This window comes from Cebus imitator, unplaced genomic scaffold, assembly GCF_001604975.1.
Source record: "Cebus imitator isolate Cc_AM_T3 unplaced genomic scaffold, Cebus_imitator-1.0 Scaffold177, whole genome shotgun sequence".
NCBI lineage: Eukaryota > Metazoa > Chordata > Mammalia > Primates > Cebidae > Cebus > Cebus imitator.
This window is the reverse complement of record NW_016107492.1, coordinates 1,091,600-1,116,715: the sequence shown is the minus strand read 5'-3', so window position 1 is coordinate 1,116,715 and position 25,116 is coordinate 1,091,600. Positions and strand designations below refer to the sequence as shown.

Below are 25,116 nucleotides of genomic sequence, written 5' to 3'. Positions count from 1 at the left end.
GGGGGCGGGGGAGAGGGGCGGGGTCGGGGAGGCTGACTGCACAGCTCTCCCTAGTTTCATCCCGGTTTGAGCCTGGCGCACAACGTTTAACAAACTTTGGCTTCCGTTATCCCTCCCTCTGGAAATGCGTGTGTCAGGGTGCCTCCTAGTGGAACTGCAGCGTTTCCTTGAAAGCCATTCCGTCCAGGAGTTCAGGTGCCCGTTGCCCGCCCGGGATACTTTCTCAGTTCAGCCAACGGCCTTTACTCTAGCCAGCGACCTGTTTGTTACCTTTGGCCGCCTGTCCAGTCACTCTCATCTCAGTTTCCTTTTCCTTTTCGATTCCGCCCCCTAAAAACAACAAACTGTTTCGTTTCCGAAACTAGCTGCAGGCCACGCCCCCAAACAGCAGGGGCGCAGTAGCGGAGGCTGCGGTTCCCCGACGCCACGCAGCTGCGTGCAACCGGTTCCCGCTCTGTCGCGCGACGCCCAGAGCAGTGGGCGCGCCCAGTCCCGGGACGTCGCGTTCTCTCCTCTCGCCTCCGGGCCGGGGACCCTGCAAAGCAGCGATGGAGCGGAGGTCGCGGAGAAAGTCGCGGCACGACAGACGCTCGGTCGCGGGCCGGGCCGCCGCGTCCCAGCCCGCGAAATCTCCGGGCGCGCAGCTCTGGCTCTTCCCCAGCACCGCGGGCCTCCGCCGCGCGCTGCTCCGGAGAGTCGAGGCGACGCGTCAGATTTGCTGCTCGTCAGGGCGCCTGGCTTTCCTGGAGCGCGGCGGGGCGGGCGTCCAGGTTCATCAGCTGCTCCCGGGGAGTGACGGCCTCCGGACGCCGAGTGAGTGGGGCTCTTGTGTGCGGGCTGTGAGGGGCGGGCGACCGGGGTCCGCGCCTGAGGGGAGAGAGCCCAGAAGGCCGCAGTCGCGAGCCTGGCTCGGATCGTTTCGCTGACAGCGCACCTGAGCTGTCTTTTATCCCGGTCCTTGTCCGGCGCGTGGTGCGCGGGATGCTGGCAACCAGCGAATCCTGAACTCAGCAAAGCGGTTGGCGCAGAACCTGCGGGCAGCATCTTCATCCTTTTAGCCAGTCTGGCTTTTCCACAGGTTTCTGTTCAAGTTGGCCCCCCTCGCGTCACATCTCCCACTAACTCCTGAGAAAGTAGCCACTGCTCCAACTTTGGGAGCCGTTTTCAGTGATGGGATTTTACCTTGTCCTTCAGTCACACTTCTCCCACATTCTCATCAAGGTGGAGGGAAATAAATGCCCACATTCTGAAATTTTGCCCGTCTGTGGAGTGAAGAAATTGGTATCTTGCTGTGGGTTTGTTTTGCATTTAACTCGAAGTCTAACATCTTTGCGGTTTTCTACTGGGCATTTGCATTCCTTTTTCAGTAAACTGCCTGTTTATCTCTGCCTGGCTTTTTGAAAATTTAGTTGTTAAATCTTTTTTTAATTGGTATGGAAGGGGTATTTGAATATTGAATAAGAATAGTCTTCTGCTCCTCGTACATGTTGTAATATTTTTCTCACTTTGCCTTTCATGGGATGTTATTTTTTATTGTGCACAGTTTTTTGGGTAGTTATCGATTTTTTTCTGTCAAGTAGGCTTATGGATTTTATGTTAGGTTGGAAAGCTGCCTGCGCTCCCAAGATTTTTTTAAAAAGTACTCATCTTTATGGTAATTTTAAGATTTTATTTTTTAAGTTAAAATTTTTTGTACACTTGGAATTTAAGTACTAAGGTAGGAAGGGGACTAGATTTATTTGTTTTTCCAAATGCCCAGCCAATGTCCCATTACCATTTCTTAATACCTCCTATTTTTCAGCTGATTCGAAATGCTGAGTCTCTTTAAAAGAAAGTCTGTTGGGCGATTTCTTATTACCAAACTGCTTTGGTTCTCCTAGCATTTGTAATATGGTTTGTGCTGTGAGATTTTTACATGAATAGATTCTATTTCATTGGCACTGAAGATGAAGCAAGGTCCCCAAACTACGTAGTTTAACTTTTGTGAGCAAATTAAATAAGAGTACATTTTTTAACCAGAGGACAGTTTCTCTTAACTTTTAGAAAGGGCCACATGTGCACTAATGCTAATGAAAAGTGTTTTCAACCACATCACCTTTCAAAATAGTCCCCCAAACATAATCCTTTTAAGAATATAGGCATTGGCTTCTACTGGAAACTGTTGGGAGGTGTTTATTACTGTTATTTGCTTTTTGGGAGAAAGGAATGTTTCAGAATACACAATGTACTGTTCTCGAAATGAGTTATGTTGTCCTAAACTTATATTTTTTATAGACCTTTTCATCTGTGTCATTTCAAATTTAGTTTGTCTTCACTTAATAAACAGGAGTCTAAAAGCAGATATTTAATTGGATACTTTAAGGGCGTGTTCCATTTAAAACAAAGTATAAATCAATATTTTTTCAAATTAAAAAAAATCTATGTCAAGACAATTGTCATTCCTAATTTACTTTGCCTACCTGAATTTTCTTAAGAGAAATTCATGGTACGTCAAACCTTGTCCAGTTGAAATTTTTGCCAGGTGTTTTAAGTGTATTATAATGAAATCAGTAATACAGTGCATAATAATCAAAATAATCATAGTTCCTGGTTGAATTTGCTCTGTAGAGTGCATTAAGTTAGGAAAAAACATGAAGATACATTCCATGGACCTGGGAGCAGACCACATGCTGATTCTCTCATCAGACGGAAAACCATTTGAGTACGACAACTATAGCATGAAACATCTAAGGTAGGGAACTTTTTTCTTTTATTAATTTTATTAATTATTTAATTTTAAATAAAAGACAATAATTTTTGTAGAAAAATGTTACCATATCTGATTCTTGTCCCTGCTTTATATAGTTGCATCTTCAGTAAATGATAAATTCTGAACTGACAAGTAAATCCATGTTTCCCAGGGCAAGTATAACGTGTTGTTTTGGCATTTAAAGATAATGATTAAATAGTCTGTCTAGCCCTAAATTGGATTTTCACATTCGTTAACTCATATGTTCCTCACAATAATCCTATAAGTTAAATTTCCAGAAATAAAAGTTTTTAACCTAGAAGAAAATACATATTATCATGAAATGATTTGTGAGACTTTTCCCTAGTAGATTATTATGAATTAGAACTCATTTTCATCTTGCATTTATTCCTGCATCATAAAATCATTGTTTGCATAGAATATTTTAGTCATTTTATTATAATTATGTAATGCATATTATTTTTTCTTAAACCACTAATTAAAACATATAGTATTTAAAAAATAATTTTAGATGCACTGAATGTGATGCATCAAATTTAAAGTTTTTTCTTGAGCTTCATTTCTAATTAAATACCATTAATAATTCTAAAATCCATATTGTTACTTTCATTATGGTGATTAACATAAAATTTATTTTCTTTCATCAGGTTTGAAAGCATTTTACAAGAAAAAAAAATAATCCAGATCACATGTGGAGATTATCATTCTCTTGCACTCTCAAAAGGTATTTTTCTAGAATAATAATTTTTAGAAGTAATACATGTGTGTATATGTGGAGCCAGTAGAATGTCTATACTTCACTTTGTAACAGGACAGAAATATAGTTTTGAATTTGACATGGTTCTGAGTACTATTCTTAAAGCAAATACAAAATGAGAGAATTCTTGGATCTATAAAATGTTCAGGTTTCCATAATTATTATTCCTAAATTTGGTTTTATGTTTTTATTTTTCAAGTACAAAATGGTGAAAATTTTCTGAATAATCAAAACTATTTTCTCTGGAATCTGGTCCAGGCCTGGGGCCACCCTTTCCCAGAAACTTCTTTCCTTTTCCTAACACTCTTCCAGCTTCCACTCTTCCGGCTCAGAATCTCCTGGGTCCGATTTTGTGGCCAGGTTGCAGGCCTCTGATATGTCTTAACACTGCCTTTTGAATTCAAGGATTCTCCCTAGTCCTATAATATTTCTCATTTTCTATCAGACACTGTCATGGTGGGAAATGGAAGCAGTGAATATGAATTATATCCTAAAAACATTTGACTATAAGGCAAGGCTTGGTGGCTCATGCCTGTAATCCCAGCACTTTGGAACGCTGAGGCAGGAGGATCACTTGTAGCCAGGAATTTGAGACCAGCTTGGGCAACATAGGGAGACCTCATCTGTACAACAAAAAAACTTAAAAATTAGCTGAGCATGGTGGTATACACCTATAGTCCCAGCTGCTTGGGAGGCTGAGGCAGGAGGATCCCTTGAGCTCAGGAGTTTGAGGCTACAGTGAGCCAAAATCATGCCATTGCACTACAGGCTGGGTAACTGAGTGAGAACCTGTCTGAAAAAAAGAAAAAAGAAACTTACTGTGAAAGGAATAATTAAAATAGAAGTAGGGTGATAAAGGGGGAATTTGGAATCAAGGGAATTTTTGCTAATAAATGTAGGACAGGTACAAACATGTTCGTAAACTGAATGGAAGCTGGGATTCAAGAGAAGTTAATAATTAGTATTTGACCTTCACTGCAAGACATGTTGAGATTTGATAGTATGAACTGGTATTGGAAAAAATTGATAATTTGACTTCATTCATTCATGAACAAATATTTCATTTTATCTACTGTGTTTGGATTATGAAGATGAAACACACACACCCTACCTTTAAGAAGCCCAGGGTCTAGAGGCATGTATGTACAAGGGTAAAAGGATATTCAGAGTTTATTACTAGTAAATCACTGTACAGAAAGAATAAAAGTTGGGGAAACAAGAAAAGAAACTGGTCATGCTCATCATTGTATTCCTGGTGGTTGACAGGTGCATGAAAATTCTGTGTGAACGAGAGGCTCTGCTTCCCTCCAGATCCTGCACAATATCTTGCAAAGAGATGCTCAGTAAACCTTAATTCTCTGGTGTACTTTTTTAGACTCTTAATTCTCTGGTGTACTTTTAGATATTGTCAGCTCTATCAAATAACATCTAAGAACTCTCCCTAAAAATGACCTCCATATATTGAATTAATAGAAGAAAAAACTGACTCATTTACGATACTATAATTTCAAATGAATTTTACAGTTGTTTATTTGGGATCTTGTAATTTCAAATGAATCTTACAGTTGTTTGAGCTCTTTAGGCATATGAAAGGTAGGGAGATAGAGAAAATAGTAGTTCTGGGTTTTATTTTTTCAGAGGTAGATTGCTTCTGTTTTTCATGGACCCATTGTCTGGGTGTTTTAAAGTAAATATTTCTTGAATTTGATTTTAATATGTTCATATAGCTTCATTCTACCCTTTGAGGTGAGGGATAAAGAAGTGTAACTGTCACTGCTAAAGAAAAGATTCTATGTTTTTCTGAGTCAGACATAGGGGATCTGAGAGTCCCATCAGTACAAAGGTACAGTTTTGTGATACTATACTACGTAGAGTATGCATAATGCTCTAGGGTACTGTCTGCTGCATTTTAAACTGAATAAAACTGCATTTGCTTTGTTTATGTCAAGGTGGTGAGCTTTTTGCCTGGGGACAGAACCTACATGGGCAGCTCGGAGTTGGAAGGAAATTTCCCTCGACCACCACACCGCAGATTGTGGAGCACCTCGCAGGAATACCCTTGGCTCAGATTTCTGCCGGAGAAGCCCACAGCATGGCCTTATCCATGTCTGGCAACATTTATTCATGGGGAAAAAATGAATTTGGACAACTAGGCCTGGACCACACTGAGAGTATGGAGCACATTCTCAGATTCCTATTATCCACAAATATCCTTGTTAGATAAGGGATGAATTTAATGGATCTCCCTGTCAAAAATGGTTCACATCTTCATTTTCATTTGCACAGCTCTTCCTGACTACCTCTCTGTCTTCGGGGCAGAATAAGTCCAAGAGACATGCATAGTGTGGAAGTTGTTACTATAATTGAGTCAAGGCTGTTACTATAAATGTTTCAGGGCTGTGTGTGAGATGGAAAAGGGCATTGAATTAGGGATGAGAACTTGGATTCTGATTCCCGCTTTGTAGTTTACTAACTGCAAGCCTTGCCCAGTCACTAAACTTTTCTCTAGGCCTCCTTTTTTTTTTCCTTTAAATGGAATTTCGCTCTTGTTGCCCAGGCTGGAGTGCTGCAGTGGCATGATCTTGGCTCACTGCAACCTCCACCTCCCAGGTTCAAGCAATTATCCTGCCTCAGCCTACCCAGTAGCTGGGATTGCAGGTGCCTGCCACCATGCCCGGCTAATGTTTTGTATTTTAGTAGAGATGGGATTTTGTCATGTTGGGCAGGCTGGTCTTGAATTCCTGACCTTGTGATCCACCTGCCTCAGCCTCCAAAATTGCTGGGATTATAGATGTGAGCCAGTCCACCCGACCCTCATTTTTTTTTTTTGTAAAGTGACAAGTTTGAATGAAATGACCTTCAAAGCTTTTGCACTTAAAGTCTGTTAGTGTATTATTACAAAAGAATCTAAAATCCCATTTAAGAAATCATGTATCCTGATCTTATTCTATAAGGTATCAATTATGTCTGTATACACACAAAAGCACCCATGAAGAAACATGTAATTTCCATTACTGAACAAAGCTGATGGCAAAATTTCTCTTGAGCCCAAAAACTGATTTTTCAGGTGTAACAAATTCTGCTGCTTTCCCCAGCTGTGGTAATCTATGCATTACCCTGGATCACAGTTTACATACTTGTTTCTCCCTGACACAGTGCAATGCTCATTACACAGACTAGCCCATAAGTCAGTGTTAGAAAAATATTCAAAGGAGAGGAGAGAATAACGGGGCCATTAAACTACTTTGGCTGAATCTCTGAGTGCTTTGACAGGAAAATAATCATAAAGGAAAAAAGAGGTAGTATGAGGTGGTGACACTGTAGCAGATAAATTGAAAGAAAAAAAGAATTGCTGTGTTCGTTAAAAGTAATTCTAGATGGGGATTGGAAATATTTAGTGTGCTGCAGTTAAAGTGAAGCAAGTCAGGTGGAGTTGAGAACAGGCTTTGGGAAGTAGTTTGACCCTTTCACAGGGGGGTGCCCGTAAGTGTGACCATTTCGACCACTGCCCCACCTTCACCCTGAGATGTAGAACTTGGTCCTAAACATAGCGGTGTAGAGCCTTTCTTGTCAGAATGTCATGAGAACTGTTGTTGCTGGACTGAGAAGCAGCAGTCCAGGTAACTCCAGTGTGAAACTCAGCATTTCGTTTTGGTCACTTTAGCTGTTCTTTTCCTTACACAGGTAAAGATTCTCCTTCCCTTATTGAAGCACTAGACAATCAGAAAGTTGAATTTCTCGCCTGTGGTGGCTCTCACACTGCCCTGCTCACACAGGTGGGTGTACCCTTGTCTCTTTTTGGCTGTATTTTTAGAATACACCTGTTTTGTATGGGTAGTTAGTGTTTCCCAGGGAAGAAAGATTGTCACTTCCTACATGTAGCACTGTCCTGATATTTAGGAGCATTTACTTTGACAGTACTTTTTATTATTCACTTTGCATCAGTGGATTCTACTTTTTTATTATATTTCTCTGGCATCTGATATGACATTCTCTTTCCTTAGGATGGGCTGCTGTTTACTTTTGGTGCTGGAAAACATGGGCAACTTGGTCACAATTCAACACAGAATGAGCTAAGACCCTGTTTGGTGGCTGAGCTTGCTGGGAATAAAGTGACTCAGATAGCATGTGGAAGGTAAGTTGTAAAGTGTCAATGAAATTGACAAAAATGAATGCAATAAACTAGATAGTAATTTAATAAAATTTCTATCAGTTTCTTTGAGCTATGAGAATCAAACATTTTCAAATCAGTGAAAATGCTTAATTTATATTATTGGAAATCTAATACGTCTTCTACTATACATGGTTGTTTTCTTTGAGGTTTTTTTGTTTGTTTGTTTGTTTTGTAATGAGCAAATACAATTTACTTTCTGTTGTCTCCTTAGCGAAATACCTTTGTAACTATTCAAGTACACTTTTGTCTTTAAGAAAAATAAGTCATTAATTGTTTATTTGCGAAAAATAAGCGCAAATCACAAAGGATTATTCATTAATGTAAGCATCCTGTCTGACAATGCGTTGCAGCCAACATACTTTTTAATTACCAGAGTACTTTCATTGTAGCCTGCCCTGATCACAGTAAAGTATAAGACAGAATCAGTGGTGTTTTGAGTGAAATATTCCTAAGAAGTTTAATTTTCACAGCTGTTTTTTTAAAAAATAAAGGTAAAATGTCTTGCTCAAATTCCTTGGTTTATTTAAAGGTTTTTTTTTGTTTGTTTGTTTTTTGTTTTGTTTTTGAGATGGAGTCTTGCTCTGTCACCCAGGCTGGAATGCAGTGATGCAATCTCAGCTCACTGCAACCTCTGCCTCCCAGGCTCAAGTGATTCTCCCGCCTCAGCCTCTTGAGTAGCTGGGATTACAGGCGCACACTGTCACAACCAGCTAATTTTTATATTTTTAGTAGAGATGAGGTTTTACCATGTTGGCCAGGCTGGTCTTGAACTCCTGACCTCAGGTGGTCTGCCCACTGTGGCCTCCCAAAATGTAGGGATTACAGGGGTGAGCCACCACATCACTATTTAATTTTTTTGATCATCAGATATATGAGTCCACTTCTTTCCAGTGGGATGTTGGGAGTTGATGGGGTTAAAAAATATCTTCCCCCATATGTACTTATTTTGGGGCAGTTTTTTCCTCACTAAACATGGAGCAAAATTCAGACTGTATCTGAATATTGGATTCATTTTTTAGTTTACTGAAACCATTCTTATACAAAACTAGCCTACATACTTTCAGTCTGTAGGTATTTTTTATGATCTTGGAGTAAAATTACATAAATGGATAATATTAAGGTAGCCCAAATTATCTGAATACGAGTCTCTTCACCAAAGAAATGTTCTCTTCAATATCGATACCTCATTCAGTATCTCTCAACCAGACCAGCCTTATCACCTCTTTGGATTCTTCATTACACACAATCCTTTGAGTAGCAAGTATTACAAGAGAAGGAGGTGAGTTGAAAACCTGTCTTAATGCACATCAGGGCAATACCCCTACTAACAGGACAATTCACTGGAAAGATGCATGAACTTACTGAAAGCTATTGTACTCACAGTCACATTTATTACAAGAAAAGGATACAAATTAGTACCAGTCAAAGGAAGAAACATAAGTTTAGGGCCTAAGACAGCTCCAAATGCTGAGCTTGTGGCTGTCATCTCCCCTTGGAGCAGGTGGATGGTGTTATCTCTTCTGGCCTGATAATGTGACAGGACACACAGAATTTGCCATCCAGTCAGAGAAATTCACCCAAGTGGAGATTTGTTTTTGTTTTTTGAGACAGGGCCTCACCCTGTTGCCCAGGCTGGACTGCAGTGGTGTGATCTTAGCTTACTGCAGCCTTGACCTCCCAGGCTCAAGCAGTCCTCCTGCCTCAGCTTCCTGAGTAGCTGGGACCACAGGTGCCACCATGACCAGCTAATTTTTAAATTTGTTGTAGAGATAGGGTCTCCTTACATTGGCCAGGCTGGTCTTAAACTTCTGGGCTCATAGTATCCTATTGCCTTGGCCTTCCAAAGTGCTGGGATTATAAGCATGAGTCATGACACCCAGCCTAAATTGAGGATTTTTATTGGGAGTTTATTGCTTAGGCATGGCTGGTTAAATCATTGCGCGGGTAGTTGAACTTAATCTCCAGCACTGCCCTCCTGTGGGTCTGCTTTACATCACAGGCCACGGGAGCTCTCTCCCAGGACCCTACTATGCATAAGAAAGACTCTCCTCTATCACTTGGGAAATTCTGTGGGTTTAGAGGTTACCTCTCAGGAAGTGGGCACTGGCCAGATACCTCTGAGCAAGGCCAGATTTCTTGCTACACACCAGTATAGTGGGAGATACCAGCAAGCAAATCAATAGGAAAATCAGTGTGGTAAAGGTCTTTGAGAAATTAAGTGGAAGCTCAACTGTCTTCCAAGGAGAGATGGCTTTCAAGAGGTGATGACTTAAAGTGAGTTTTGAGAAATGAGCAGAGGGCAAGGGGAGGTGCTTTATCCCAACAAAGGGAACACCATTGCCAAAGTATGACATGGTCATGAATGGCCTTTGGGTTCCAAAGTCTTTTCAGGTACATGTTGATTTCTTGGTTTCCAGATAGTTTTCATCCTTTAAGAGATGTTTAGTTTCACTCTCATGGGTAACATAGTTTTGGCAATATACTGTATTGCTAAACACTCTCATAGTGTGTAATTAAGAATTGACCATATGTGCTATTATTTAATAGGTGGCACACACTTGCCTATGTTTCTGATTTGGGAAAGGTCTTTTCCTTTGGTTCTGGAAAAGAAGGACAACTGGGAAATGGTGGAACACGTGACCAGCTGATACCGCTTCCCATGAAAGTATCATCAAATGAAGACCTCAGATTTGGTAAATTGTATAGGAATATAGGATTTGGCATAGTATCTTTTTAGAGAAAATGATTTTTCTAACTGGGTAATGTGGCAAAGGAAGCAGTATATGACTATGAAGGGAGTTTCTCTAAATACTGTTTTTTTTTAACTGGTAAACAATTCAAGAATCAGTCTAATTTATCAAGACAAAATAATTATTCTATATTACTCCTTCAGATTAGGATTAATGTGAATTTAAATGATAACAAAGTAAAATAGACTATGGATTCAGAGGCATATGCAGCTCCCATTCCAGTTTGCAAGAGACTTACTAATTCGGTGATTGGTTGCCCTGGTTACATGATTGTAGGTTGACCCACAATCATGTAAAACTCTCCAAATGATGAGCAGTCGACATATACTTGGCACTGAACTGTGTTCAGCACGTACTTGTATTATCTCACCAATCCTTTTAACGATTCTGGGAGGAATATTCTGTCACTTTTGTTTTACCGGAGGATAAAGAGACTTGTAGAGAAAAGTGTTAGCCACTTACTCATGGCCGGTAAGTGGTTTGTCTGGAGTTCAACCTGTGCTCTATGTGATCTCAGAGTCTGAGCTCTGAAACACTTCACTACAGAAGCACCTTGGAGCATATCTGTTACTTGTTTCTGAAAGCTTAGTGGTGACCTCAAGTAACAAAATTTACTCATTTTTTGTGGGAAAACGAACAGTAAAGTTATTTCCTTAAGCAGCATGTTTTATCTTTGATTCCTTATAATCAGTTACATGGGCTTAAAGTACTTATATTCTTTACAGCCAGCAGTCACTGGTTAAATCTTGAAAACATGGTTTTTAGTAATGGGAGTTGAATTAAACTGGTGGCATTTAGCAAATCAAATATTTGCATTATATATATAAACATTTATATTAAACTGATGTTACATGTTCACCTTGTGAATTACCTATGTTTGCCAACTAGACTTTACTCCAAAATATATGTATTTCAGTTTCTTACTTGGTGGAAAATGTACTAAGCTTTGTCTATTAAGAAGATAAAATGACTATGTTTAAGGAGAATCTGGGCTGGGTGCAGTAGCTCACGCCTGTAATCCCAGCACTTTGGGATGCCAATGCAGGTGGATCATGAGGTCAGGAGTTCAAGACCAGCCTGGCCAACATGGTGAAACCCTGTCTCTACTAAAAATACAAAAATTAGCCAGGTGAGGTGGCATGTGCCTGTTAATTTCAGCTACGCGGGAGGCTGAGGCAGGAGAATCACTTGGACCAGGGAGTCAGACAGAGCAAGACTTCATCTCAAAACAAAACAAAAAGAAGAATCTGAAGTTACTTAAATTGAATATGCACGTTTGTGCCAAATGACTTTCTAAACTCTTACTTTTTGTGCATCTCTTTCAGAAAGCCATACCTCAGAAAAGGAGCTAATAATGATTGCTGGAGAGAATCAAAGCATTTTGCTATGGATAAAGAAAGAGGTAAAAATAGATCTCCAGGTGTTCTATAACTTGGTATTTTAAGCAAAACCAAGGGTTCTAGCATCCAGGCTTGGTGAATGCCAAAATCATGAGATTACTAGGCTGACTTTTTGGGGAATAGCTGGACATTATTGATCCTTTATTGTCTAAACTACATCAATATTTTCCCACACAAACCAGCAGATTTGTTCATGGTGAATGTCTAATCAGTGTGATTTCCATAGACTCTACTTACCTTTTGGGGGCTACTTGCCAATGATATTTGGTCAGTATCTTTGCAAACCACAGAATGAGAGATTCTGAAAATGGCTTTGCAGGCCAGTTCTAAGAAAAACCCAAGGTTCATGGGCCTGCAAATAAAAAGTCCATAACTTTCCTGCCCTACTTCACCAAGAGAAATTGATTTCCTCCCCTTTCTGCACACAACTCTTTCAGGATCTTCCCTTCCATTCAAGACTGTCTGATGTTCAGTTTAATTTGATTGTATTTATATAAAGTGCTGAGTGTTGAGGCCCTCAGAGAAATTTACTTTCAGTCTAAGCCCCCTTGGACAAGAAAGTGGCAACCGGCAAATGATTGATTACTTTTTGGTTGAGTATCACTTTATGATTGTACTAGGACTATACTACCCATGTTTAAAAGTCAGTTTTACCCTCTAGAGTATACCTAAAAGTTGGATACCTATCCCTGATGTGTCTAAATTATTTGCTTTCCTGTTTATTTACAGAATTCTTACGTTAATCTGAGGAGGACAATTTTGACACTGAATGAAGGGACTGTAAAGAGATGGATTGCTGATGTGGAGACTAAACGGTGGCAGAGCACCAAAAGGTACACCCCATGGTCTGATTGTCTGCTTATAAATCACTCTCAAGTATCATTTCTCAAACTAGTTCTGCACAGCAGTATGAGATTTTGTAGTCAGGGTTTTGCAGAGAAACAAACCAAAAGGATATGTGTGTATTTCTATCTCTATCTCTATCATGTCTGTCTATCCATCTATCTATGGAGGGAAGAGAGAGAGGACAGAGAGAGAGAGAGATTATTTTAAGGCATTGACTCATGAGATTATAGGGGCTGGCAAGTCCAAAATCTGTAGGGCAGGCTAGCAGGCTGGAGACTTGGGGAAGAGTTGGTGTTGTAGCTCAAGTCTGAAGGCAGTCTAAAAGCTGAATTCCCTCTTCCTTGGGCAACTTCAGCCTTTTCTCTTAAGACCTTCACCTGGAGGAGGCCCACCCACATTATAGAAGGTACTTTCTTTTTATTCACTTGTTCAAGTGCTTTACTCAGTTTGCTGTTTTAAATGTTAATCTCATTTAAAAATTTACCTTCACAGAAACATGTAGAATAATGTTTGACCAAATACCTTAGTACCATAGCCTAGCCAAGTAGATGTATAAAACTAACCATCACAACTAGCATGTAAGCTCCATGAAGACAGCTTTCTTTACTGTAAGGCTTCTCCAGGCCTCCGTTCATGTATATTGTGACTCTCTGACCAGAAAATACAGTCTATAGTGTTTCCCACTTCCATTTGATCCTGGAGCCATTAGTTCGTATACCTCCTATTCTTTGCTGAATAATTTCTATCATTCTTCTCTAAACCATAGCACTCCTACAGCCTGTAAAGATTATACCTATTCTTTTTTTTTTTTTTTTTTTTTGAGATGGAGTCTTATTCTGTTGCCCAGGCTGGAGTGCAATGATGCTTTCTTAGCTCACTGCAACCTCTTCCTCCTGGGTTCAAGCAATTCTCCTGCCTCAGCCTCCTGAGTAGCTGGGATTACAAGCACCCACCACCATGCCCAGCTACTTTTTGTATTTTTAATAGAGACGGTGTTTCACCATGTTGGTCAGACTGGTTTCGAACTCCTGACCTTGTGATCTGCCCACCTCAGCCTCCCAAAGTGCTGGGATTACAGACATGAGCCACCATGCCCGGTGATGATACCCATTCTTACAAACAGTGTCTTTTAGAGATATTTTTAGATATGGCTTTCTAATTCTGGAAAATAGTTGTACAAAATAGTTGCATCATAATTTTCAGGGCATAAATAATTAAGAATATTTGCACAACTAATTCTAAGATTAAACTGAGCATACTCCTTCCCTCATTTAATTTCTGATAATTTATTTTGTTTCTACTTCAGTGGAATAGAGATAAATAGGGCTTGCATAGTTGGTGGGGTGGAATTGTTTTATTTGTCCAAGAAAGTACTGACCATAAATCAAACCTTTCCTCTTTATCTGAGGCATCTCTGAATATGTATAAAGTTTTTTTATTTTCCATGCTTGCTGCTGAAATTTTGAGATTTACCAAACAAAATGGACTTTTAGATGCCAAGATGATATGCTTACAGATAGGAGACGAATGGAGAGATTGAAAGGATAATTATAAGATGTTGTATTTATCATGTCTCATGCTATAAAGAGTCTGTTTGTCTGTATATCATGTGATTTGGTTTAACCAGTGTCTTATTACTAATATAGGGAAATCCAAGAGATATTTTCATCTCCTGCTTGTCTATCTGGAAGTTTTTTGAGGAAAAGGTAATTTTAATAAATTAAAATTCTATTAAGAGTACCGTAAAAGAGGATGAAAAGTGATTGGAGGGTAAAATAATTAGCTGTGTGTTCATCTCTTTTTAAAAATTGTTTTTTAACAAAGCAAGTATATGCTTGCTGTAGAAAATGTCAAAAGTATACACAGTAAAAAGAAAGTTGAAATCTTCATAATCCATCACTTAAGAGTAATAGCTAGCACTTATGTATATGTATATATTTTTTCATGCAAATGTATTCTTTTACAAAAATTGAGATCCTACTAGTTTTTTGTTTTTGTTTTTTTGAGACAGGGTCTTGTCCTGTTGTTGTCCATGCTGGAGTGCAGTGGTGTGATCTTTGCTCATTGCAACCTCCATCTCCCAGGCTTAAGCAGTCGTCCCACCTCAGCCTCCTGAGTAGCGGGACTTCAGACACATGACACTACACCCAGCTAATTTTTGTATTTTTTGTAGAGCTGGAGTTTTACCATGTTGCTGTAGAAAATGTCAAAAGTACACACAATTTCAAGGCCAGGCTGGTCTTGAACTCCTAAGGTCAGGCAATCTACCAGCCTCAGCCTCCCCAGGTTCTGGGATTTCAGGTGTAAGCCACCATGCCCAGCTGGGTCATATTGTTTATACATTGTTTTCTACTTAATGTTTGCCCATTTTGCATTTTGTTCTATCTTTTTTGGTAATTTTTTTTTTTTAGACAAGTTCTCACTCTGTCACCCAGGCTGGAGTTACACTATCATGATTCACTGCAGCCTCAAACTCTTGGGCTCAAGCAGTGCTCCCACCTTACCCTTCCACATAGCTGGAACTACAGCCACTTGTCACCACCTCCTGCTAATTTTTTTTAACTTTTGTAGAGACAGCAGCTTTGCTGTGTTGCCCAGGCTGGTCTTGAACTCCTTGGCCTCAAGCAATCATCCCACCTCAGCCTCCCAAAGTGTTGAGATTATAGGTGTGAGCAACCGTACCCAGCCAGTAACATAATTTTAATGGCTGCATGACATTCCATTAGGAGGTCTTCCATGAGAAGATAATTAAACATTTCATTAGTAACTTTATATTGAAGTACTAAGAAATTATTGCTCAGAAGCCCCCTCTTTTGGTCCCTACTTTTCAGTCCATGTAACTGGAAGAAATTGATGTATTTTTTCAGAAATGGGAAAAACCTTTATCTTTTTTCTGTCGTTTGTTCCTTCCTTTTCCTTTCCTTTCCTTTTTTTTCTCTCCCTTCCTACCTCCCTGCCTTCCCTCCCCCCTTCCTTCCCCATTCCCTCCCTTCCTTCCTCCCTCCCTCCCTTCCTTTCTCCTTCCCTTCCTTCCTTCCTCCCTGCGTTTCTTCCTCCCTCCCTCCCTCCCTTTCTCTCTTTCTTTTCCCTTCCCTTCGCCCTCCCCTCCCCATCCCTCTCCCCTCTCCTTTCCTCAGGGTCTTGCTCTGTCACCCAGGCTGGAGTACAGTGGCATGTTCACAACTCACTGCAGTCTTGACCTTCCAGGCTCAAGTGATCCTCCTGTCTCAGCCTCCCTCTGTGGCTATTTTTTTAAACTGGGAAATATTTCTTTTTTTAATCTATTACAGATAGCATCTGAGTTAAAGTCTTATAGTATGTATAGTTTATGCAGCCTTGATTTTTTTTTTTGGTATTTTAGAAAAAATCACGTCTACTACATTTTAAATTGCATTTGTATTTAGACAATTTATTATAGTTATTATTATACACTTGAGAAAAAAGGTAATTTTATTGAAGTAAAGCAAGCTCTAGAAGCAGCTTTACATATAGGGAGATAATCTAACAAAATACTAAATTTGTCTTCTGCAGAAGAACTACAGAAATGATGCCTGTTTATTTGGACTTAAGTAAAGCAAGGAACATCTTCAAGGAGTTAACCCAAAAGGACTGGATTACTAATACGGTATGTTCAGATTGTTATGTGGAGAAAGAATGTATACCAGAGTATTTCTTACAAGAACTCAAAATTTCAGAAGAAATGTTTTGTGTTAAGGGATTCTCCAAGACCTTGTAGCATATTCAGATTAAGTTAAACTCAGATAACATTTAGGTGTTCGCCCTTTTAGGGTGAAATAGTTGGCATAGTAGTCACACAGGTTACAAATATTCTAAATAATGTGTCTGTACACAAACACATACACATACATGCATACACATTCCTAGAGGAAAGTTTTTCAACTCAGGGCTTTAGGAAGATGATTAAGGATTTGTTGAGATTGGCACACTAGAATAAGAACATTTTATGTGCAACCCTTTTAAGTGTAAATGTAGAAATGAGAACATTTTTTTTCTGATGTGAATATCCCTGTCACTAGGCACTGCCTAGATTCTTTCTCTGTTTTTTCCATTCCACTTTTCTATAGGTTCTAGAATGTTCTTGTTCTTTATGAGATGATTGTTTCCCATTTCAGCACTGTTACTACTGTCTATAGGTTTTCTTCTTGCAGGTGCTCCAAACATGCTTCCTTTATTAAGTTTGCCTTTCTTAATGTAGTCTTCATTATTTTCCTATTATACTGGTTGATATAGGGATACTACTTTCTGTTTTTCTCTCCATCTTTTTCTCTCTGGGTCTCACTGTAGTTTTTTTCTCTCTCCCTTCCTTCCTCCCTCTAGCCACCCCCCCATTTTTTTTAGTCTGTCTCTGTATTTGTAGCTCTCTTCTTTTTCGCTTTCAATCTTTGATCTCTCACCCTTCCTTCTTTCAGCTCCCATGCTTGGTCTGTCTGCCACAACAAGCATTCTCTATTTCAGCTGCAGGTTTTCTCATACACTCCTTTCTTTCAAGGGAAGATGGAAAATTCAGTTCTCTTAACTTTGGCAGAACCACAGCCCCACTGGGGGTCTGAGGTGAAATGGTCCCCTAATTCTGTACCTTCACTGGGACTCTGCAGCACTTATTGCTACCTGTATCAACAACCCGGGAACTACGCTGTGGACTGTTTCATCAACATTCGTTAGTGGTCATTTTCTTTGGTTTTTTAAAATCCTCCTATTGGGAGAATTTTAAACTTTCTTTCTGTAAGATTCTGAGTCATTGCTACTGAATACAACCATGGAAAGATTACCAAAACTAGAAGCCCTTTTGTGCATCTCTGAAGGGAAGGGATTGCGTCAGTTCATTATTAAGGGCTCTGCGTGTTTACTGATTATACCTTGATTGTGCTAGAAAAAAAGACATATGGTATGTGAATGAAATGATCATAGGGCATCCTTGACCTCCATTGTTTCAGAATAAGGTAATTAGAACAGAAGACCTGTAATGTTTCTTTCTATCTTGAGGTTCTGTGATATGGACTCTCGGACCTTTGGCATGTTTATTCAGCCAACATTTGAATACGTGATATGTGCTGGACACTGTATTGATGACTCTTCATGAAAAATGAAAGAGACATGCCCCCTGTCCTTTAGAAGCTCATGGCATAGTAAGGGAGACAGATACATACATGCATACATTAGTGCAAAGACCTGGCGTGCTTTACAGTTTGCTGTCTTCACTAGTGCCTAGCTCAGAACGTAGCATGTGTATAATATTTTTGGATGAATTGAGTCATTATTAGGACAGTGAATGATTAGCTCTATTTACTGAAAACAAGTTGCCCAGAGGAATTAGGATCTTACCAGGTGCTCACACAAGGGAGGGCATTCCAGGCAGCTAGAAAAGTGTATGTCAGAGCACAGTATGTAAAACAATAGGACTGGCTTGAGGTTACCACAGTAATTCTAAAGGTTTAGAGTAGGTGAGGAGGCTTATTGTGCCTGATGATGAGTAAGGAGGTAGAAAACGTGTGTACTAATAAGATGTTGAAATAGAGTTATTAGGTATATGTAACTCCAAAGGCTGAAGCTCATTGTAGGAGAATCCAATATAATATTTTAATATAAAAATAGATAATTATAAGAATTTGTACATTTAGAGATATCATTTAGCCACTATCTCATAATATAGTGATTAAGAATTTGGGCTTTGGAGTCAGAAAGATCTAGAGAAAGTCCCACTTAGCTGTGTAACCTTGAGCAAATTACTTAATTTCTCTGAATCACATATTTCTCATCTGTAAAATGGGATTAATATAATCTATGTGGTGGAGAAACGATAAGGGTTAAATGACCTAATTAATATGTGTGCATAATTTAGCATAATAATTGACAAGTAATAAGTACTCCATAAATACTAGCTTATCTTCATAGTGAGATTTTAGACAAATGATTACTGTGATCTAAGCACACATAACAATTCAGAATTCCATTCCAATTTTTCCTAAACAGTTACATTCTGAATTGGGGAAACTACAAGGAGATTGGAGGGGCTAGAAATTAGAGTTTGTGGTAGAGACGGTTGCTCTTATGGAAGATAATGAGAATCATGTTAAATTTTATTCTTGAAATTGTTGGATTTGTCTTTTTTCTTTTTTTTTTTGCTTCTTGGAGTTCTGATGCATTCTTACTCTTTAAAAAGAAACCCAAAGTGTGATAGTGTAAACCAGAGGGTAGAAAATGGTACTTATTATTGAGAAGGCCATTTATTAGTTCTGAATCCATTGTTCATCCAGTGTAACTCTTGCACACGTGATTTTTCTCTTGATCTCCTTCATTCACCCCAGCAATTGATGGAAGGAATACTTGTATATCCTAAATACCACCAATATTTGGGAGGCTAGGTTAGAAAGGATGTAAACAGGGGTTTTAGAAAAACTAAATGATTATTCTCATTTAGTAGTAGAATGAAATTCCAGTCTCTACACTTGTTTTAGTACCCTAAGTTGCACCCTGTTTCTGCTGAATTTTGAATGGCTTTTCCCTGTTCCTTTCTGACCACAGATAACCACATGCCTCAAAGATAATCTGCTCAAAAGACTTCCATTTCATTCTCCATACCAAGAAGCTTTAGAAGTTTTCTTCCTTCTCCCAGAATGTCCTGTGATGCATAATTCTAACAACTGGGAGAGCATTGTGGTTGCATTTGCAAAGGCTGTTTGTAAAATGAGTGACCAGTCTTCACTGGTTCTGGGTAAGATTGATGATTTGAAGATACTTTACCTCTCTTCTCAATGAAAAGACATGCCTAGTAAAGTTATGGCAAAACTTAGACAGATAATTATAAATATATTCATTTTTTTAGTTCTTATTGTTAGATACTGTAAAGATACTGTAACTAATTACCATGATCATCTAAAATAGATTATTGTAGTACCTTTTTAGATTCCTTGGAAAGGAGACACATGGCTTGTTCATGATTTCCTTAGTCCCCAACTTTTCACTGTTAGGAATTTCACAGAGAAGTTGAAAGAATAGTACAGTATACCATGTGCAATAAGAAATTGAAAGAATAGTACAGTATACCACATGCCCAGCCGGATTCCATGTTCTTAGATGAATGGTAAAATATTATGAGTGAAATCTGATGTCTTCAACTTATTTTCAAATAGTTCAGCTAAAATACAATATAATCTGTACATAAACAGAAAGCACAAATGGCAACATAGTTATTTTTGCTGACTCTAAGGTAAAGGGCATGTGGGTATTCAGTACCAAAAGCACACTTGTAATAAACTTTTCAGTGAAAAAATACAATTGCTATTGCAAGTTTAGATTCAACATCCTGGTTACTTGAGCACAGGGGTTTAAGATTACAGTGAGCTATGACTGCACCACTACACCCCAGCCTGGTGACAAAGCAAGACTCTGTCTCAAAAAAAAAAAAGATAGGAAGAATCCGGGTCAGTCGTCTTCTGTCCACTGTCACACATCCAGATAGTCTGTTTCCTCCTATCCCTATATTTCCAGTGCACTGCAAGTTAGTTCTAGGGGCATGGAAAGAGTTTAATGGGATTTTTAACATGCGTAACATATTCAGCTCAAGGATGTCAATTCTTTATGTTTTATTAAATCTGGGTAACATTGTAAGTGATGAAAAGCTACTTTAAAATGATTTTTGTTTTTTTAAAATCCTGAAATATGTTTTCTAAGAGTTAAAAATCTCAGACTGGGAGCACAAAAAGAAAGTTGTGCAATCACGAACAATTTTTAATTTTTTATACATATACTGTTTCATCTGGGCAAAGAATGTGATTTATTTTGTTCATACTTTTTCACAAATGAATTACATCAAGTTTGTAGTTCTGTTAGCTGTAAAGGAACTTTTTCAGGATGTTAAATCATTAGTAGTATTTTTTAATAGAAACAGGGCCTCACTCTGTTACCTAGCTGGAGTGCAGTGGTACAGTTGTAGCCACTGTAATCTTGAACTCCTGGGCTCAAGCGACCAGGAAGTTAAATTATAAACTTGTAATAGTAATTGTATTTATTCAGTGAAAAGTTTATCACAATTGTGCTTTTGTAATTGTAATATATGCTAAAGTATTTTGTGTGTTTCAAAACATATTGCCTACTTTTTACCTTCAAGAATCTAAGTGAAATTACATGATAATTAAATTTACCTTCTTTGTAAAGGACAAATATGCAGAAATAGATAATACAATAGTGGTTACTAGTGGGTGGGGGTAGAAAGGAAATGGGGAGATGTAGGGCAGAGATTGTAGTGAGCCGAGATCATGCCACTGCCCTCCAGCCTAGGCAACAGGGCAAGATGCAGATGTACACAAAGAAGGAGATGTGTAGGATCAACAAGTTTAGAGATCTAATAGACAGGACAAGATGAGGACTATAGTTAATAACACATTATATTAGGGATTTTTTGTTGTTATTAAATAAGTAGATTTTAGCTGTTCTTATTACAAAAATAATTATATTTTTTTGAGACAGGGTCTTATTTACTCCAGGTTGGAGTGCACTGGCACAATCCCCGCTCACTGCAGCCTCCACCTCCCAGTCTCAAGTGATTCTCCCACCTCAGCCCCCCAATAGACATGTGCCACCATGCCCGGCTAATTTTTTGTACTTTTAGTAGAGACTGAGTTTCTCCACGTTGACCAGGCAGAACCCAAACTCCTGAGCTCAGGCAATCCACCAGCCTCAGCCTCCTAAAGTGCTGGGATTACAGGTGTGAGCCACTATGCCTGGCCTACAAAAAAAAATTTAATTTGCTTCATTATAGTAACAATTTTACTATTTATATGTATCCCATTACATTTTGTAGACCTCAAATATACACAATAGGCCGGGCGCAGTGGCTCGTGCCTGTAATCCCAGCACTTTGGGAAGCTGAGGTCAGGAGTTTAAGACCAGCCTGGCCAACATAGTGAAACGCTGTCTCTACTAAAAATACAAAAGTTAGCCAGGCATGGTGGTGGGTTCCTGTAATTCCAGCCACTTGGGAGGCTGAGGCAGGAGGATCGCTTGAACCTGGGAGGCAGAGGTTGTAGTGAGCCGAGATCATGTCACTGCCCTCCAGCCTAGGCAACAGGGCAAGACTCCATCTCAAAAACAACAAAAAAAAAAACCAGTAAAACTCATTTTTTAAAGAATTTACTTTCTTTGCATTCCTCAGAAGAGTATTGGGCAACTCTGCAAGAATCCACTTTCAGCAAACTGGTCCAGATGTTTAAAACAGCCATCATATGTCAGTTGGATTACTGGAATGAGAATGCTGAGGAGAATGGTAATGTTCAAGCTCTCCTAGAAATGTTGAAGAAGCTGCACAGGGTAAGAGTTCCTTTAGAAACCTCCATGACTTTAGCAATAAAAATTACCTTGCTTTCAACTGGCTTGGATCTTAAGCAGACTTATATGAGACATACAAAGTTTCTGTTGCTATTTTTTTTTAATGTTGTTTTTTGTGAATTACATCATACGTATGAAAGAATAATATATATAATACCTATGTAGAATTCAAAGAAATATAATAAAATAAAGATTAGTGTCCTTACCACCCATGTTAAAACATTTCTAGCACTTTAGAAATGCCTGTGTACCCCTCATGGATTACAACCCCTCCATCTCCCAGAGGTAGCTGTGATCCTGGATTTTGGGATAATCATTCCTTTGCTCTTACTATTTTAGAACTATGTATATGTATCTCTAGAAATTATGTTGTTTAATTTTGCTTTTCCAAAATTTAGGTGAATGGAATACATGCTTCTTATACTCAACATTGTTTTATAGATTGATTCAGATTAATGCTTATGACTGTATTTCATTCGTTTTCACTCTGCATTATAGTTCATTGTATGAATATACCATACTTTGCTTATCCATTCCAATATTGATGGATATATATATATATATGCTGTTTGCAATTTGTGTGTGTGTGTGTGTGTGTGTGTGTGTGTGTGTCTGTATATGTGTGTGTTTGTGTTTTGTTGGGGATTCCTCTGTTAGAAAACATGCCACCATAAACATTTTTGCACATATCTCTCAGTCTTTATGTGTCGAGTTGGTTCTGGTTTTCACACCTAATTCTAGAATTGACGTTACAGATATGTGTGTGTTGTTCTTTACTGGTAGTAATAAACTTCAAAAGCAGTCGGATCAATTTAAATTTTCTCCAGGAGATGATAGGAATTCCTGTTGCTCCATGTCTGACTTTAAGATTTTGAAAATATTTTTGATATGAAGTGATACCAAATTATGGTTTTAATTGTATTTTGCTGGTTCAAAAGCACTAGAGCATATATTCATGTTTATAATTGCAATATTTTTTTCTCTTCTGTGGAATGCCTATCCTTCACTTTTGTTTATTTAAATGTTCATTTAAATGATGTTTCACTTTTTCTTACTGATTATAGAATTCTTTTATTTTGGATACTATTTCTTTGTCAATGATATGTGTTGCAAATATTGTATCCCAGTCTTTTGCTTTATGGTGTCTTTTGAGAAACTCACATTCTTAATTTTATTGTAGATAAATTTGTCAATCCATTTATTTATAACTTTTACTCCTTGTATCTTGTTTTAAACTTCTTTTCTCCTATAAAGGGTTTTGTTTTGTTTTGTTTGAAACAGGTTCTCCCTCCCTCTGTCATCCAGGCTGGAGTGCAGTGGCACAGTCTCGGCTCACTGCAACCTCTGCCTGCCGGGCTCCAGCAATCCTCTCACCTCAGCCTCCAGAGTAGCTTGGACTATGTGTGCAAGCCACCACACCTGGCTAATTTTTATATTTTTTGTAGAGATGGGGTTTCACCATGTTGCCCAGGCTGGTCTCAAACTCCTGAGCTCAAATGATATACCCACCTCAGCCTCTCAAAGTCCTGGTATTACAGGTATGAGCCACTGTGCCTGGCCAATATTTGACTTTTTCTTACTGCTTATAGGAAATATTTTTATTTTGAATTTTACTTCTTTGTCAGTGATATGTGTTGCAAATATTGTATCTCAGTTATAGCTTGTCTTTTGCTTTATGGTGTTTTTTGGCAAACACACAGTCTTAATTTTAATGTAGATAAGTTTGTCCATTTCTTTATATAATTTTACTCCTTATGTCTTGTTTTAAACTTTTTTATCCCTTAAATGTTGTAAATTATTACCCTAAATCATGGGTCAGCAGCTTTTTTCTGGAAAGGACCAGATAGTAAATATTTTAGGCTTTATTAGGCACGTGGTTTCTGTCACAATTGCAGTTATTTGGCTCTTCAGGAGTAGCATAAAAGCAGCCACAGGCAAAACAAAAATGAATGGGCATGGCTATCTTCCAGTAAGACTCTAAAAATAGCAGAAGGCTGGATTCGGTCTCCAAAGCTGCCCTAGATAGTCTTCTAAGAGGACAATAGCCAAGGCCAGAGGAAGAATACAAATGGAGGCCTGTATACCATATGTCTAATACTTAAAAGGTTAAAAACCTAACAAACTATTAAAATAAAATATACTGTCCTCCTCCTTTGACTAGTAAACCTTCATAATGACAGGGGAGGACATGTGGTGGCATAAATGCAGCTCTCTGCTCTTCTTTTTCTGCCTTGGTTTTGTCCCACACCACAAGGGGTGTCACATGCTCGTATGTGGACCCCTCAGCCCATATGTCTGAGTTTCATCCCGCCTCCCACCACAGACCCTCATTAGCCAACCCTGAGGTCCACTCTCCAGAGACCAAGCAGGGGAAGAGGCCTATGCCAGAAGCAGGCTTTTAACCATTTGAACATGGAATCCCAGGTCTTGAGTATATGCAGCCCAGTCTGTAAGGGGTTGTGTGGGCTGAAAATTGACAGGTCCTCCCGGCCTTGCAGACCCCTTATTCTGGGAGAAGAGGCTTGGCTGGAGGAGAGCCACTGTAAGAACCATGGTCCTGGGGCAGAGGACACTCTTATCGAAGTCTAAAGGAAATATTGACTTTAGCTTTTCACTTCACAATTTAGTGTTTGATACAATTGGAAAATTACTGTAAATTTATTTTTATTATTTTTAATATGAAAAAGTTACCCTAGCAGCACTTATTGAAATGCTACCTTTTCTCCATTGATAGGCAATGCAAACCGGTGTGAATCAAGTTTCCATGTGTGGGATTCAGTTTTGGGCTCTCTGCTGTATCATGGGTCCTTTTGAATGGCTGTACATTGATCATTCATATCTAGTAAGAGAAGTACCCCAGCCTTGTTTTTGAAGTGCATCTTGAATATTTTTGACATACAAAATTTTGCTAAAAATTTACCACGTATATTTCTAAATTGCCTTGTCAAGTTATACATAAACACACGCACACACACACAAAGTCTTATTGGGAATTTGATTGGAGTTATATTGAATATATATTTAACTGTTTATATTTCTGTCTTTTATTATATTGACATCTTTACTGTTGTGAATCTTCATAGCATCTGTTTCTC

At 38.8% G+C, this 25,116-nt stretch overlaps 1 protein-coding gene across 2 annotated transcripts in view; it reads left to right on the top strand.

Moving 5' to 3' along the window:
• The first annotated feature begins 96 nt into the window (after positions 1-96).
• Positions 97-25,116, top strand: part of HERC5 (HECT and RLD domain containing E3 ubiquitin protein ligase 5) — a 56,890-nt gene continuing 31,870 nt past the window's right edge. The window contains exons 1-13 of one of the 2 annotated variants that reach the window (XM_017545101.2): positions 97-813; positions 2,608-2,731; positions 3,397-3,473; positions 5,456-5,677; positions 7,191-7,282; positions 7,511-7,641; positions 10,228-10,373; positions 11,756-11,832; positions 12,560-12,663; positions 14,323-14,382; positions 16,208-16,301; positions 19,220-19,409; positions 21,849-22,003. In XM_017545101.2, the coding sequence (XP_017400590.1) occupies positions 549-813; positions 2,608-2,731; positions 3,397-3,473; positions 5,456-5,677; positions 7,191-7,282; positions 7,511-7,641; positions 10,228-10,373; positions 11,756-11,832; positions 12,560-12,663; positions 14,323-14,382; positions 16,208-16,301; positions 19,220-19,409; positions 21,849-22,003 (1,737 nt within the window). In that variant the 5' untranslated portion in view covers positions 97-548. The remainder of the gene's footprint in view (positions 814-2,607; positions 2,732-3,396; positions 3,474-5,455; positions 5,678-7,190; positions 7,283-7,510; positions 7,642-10,227; positions 10,374-11,755; positions 11,833-12,559; positions 12,664-14,322; positions 14,383-16,207; positions 16,302-19,219; positions 19,410-21,848; positions 22,004-25,116) is intronic. The other variant, XM_017545100.2, reaches the window with a different exon arrangement.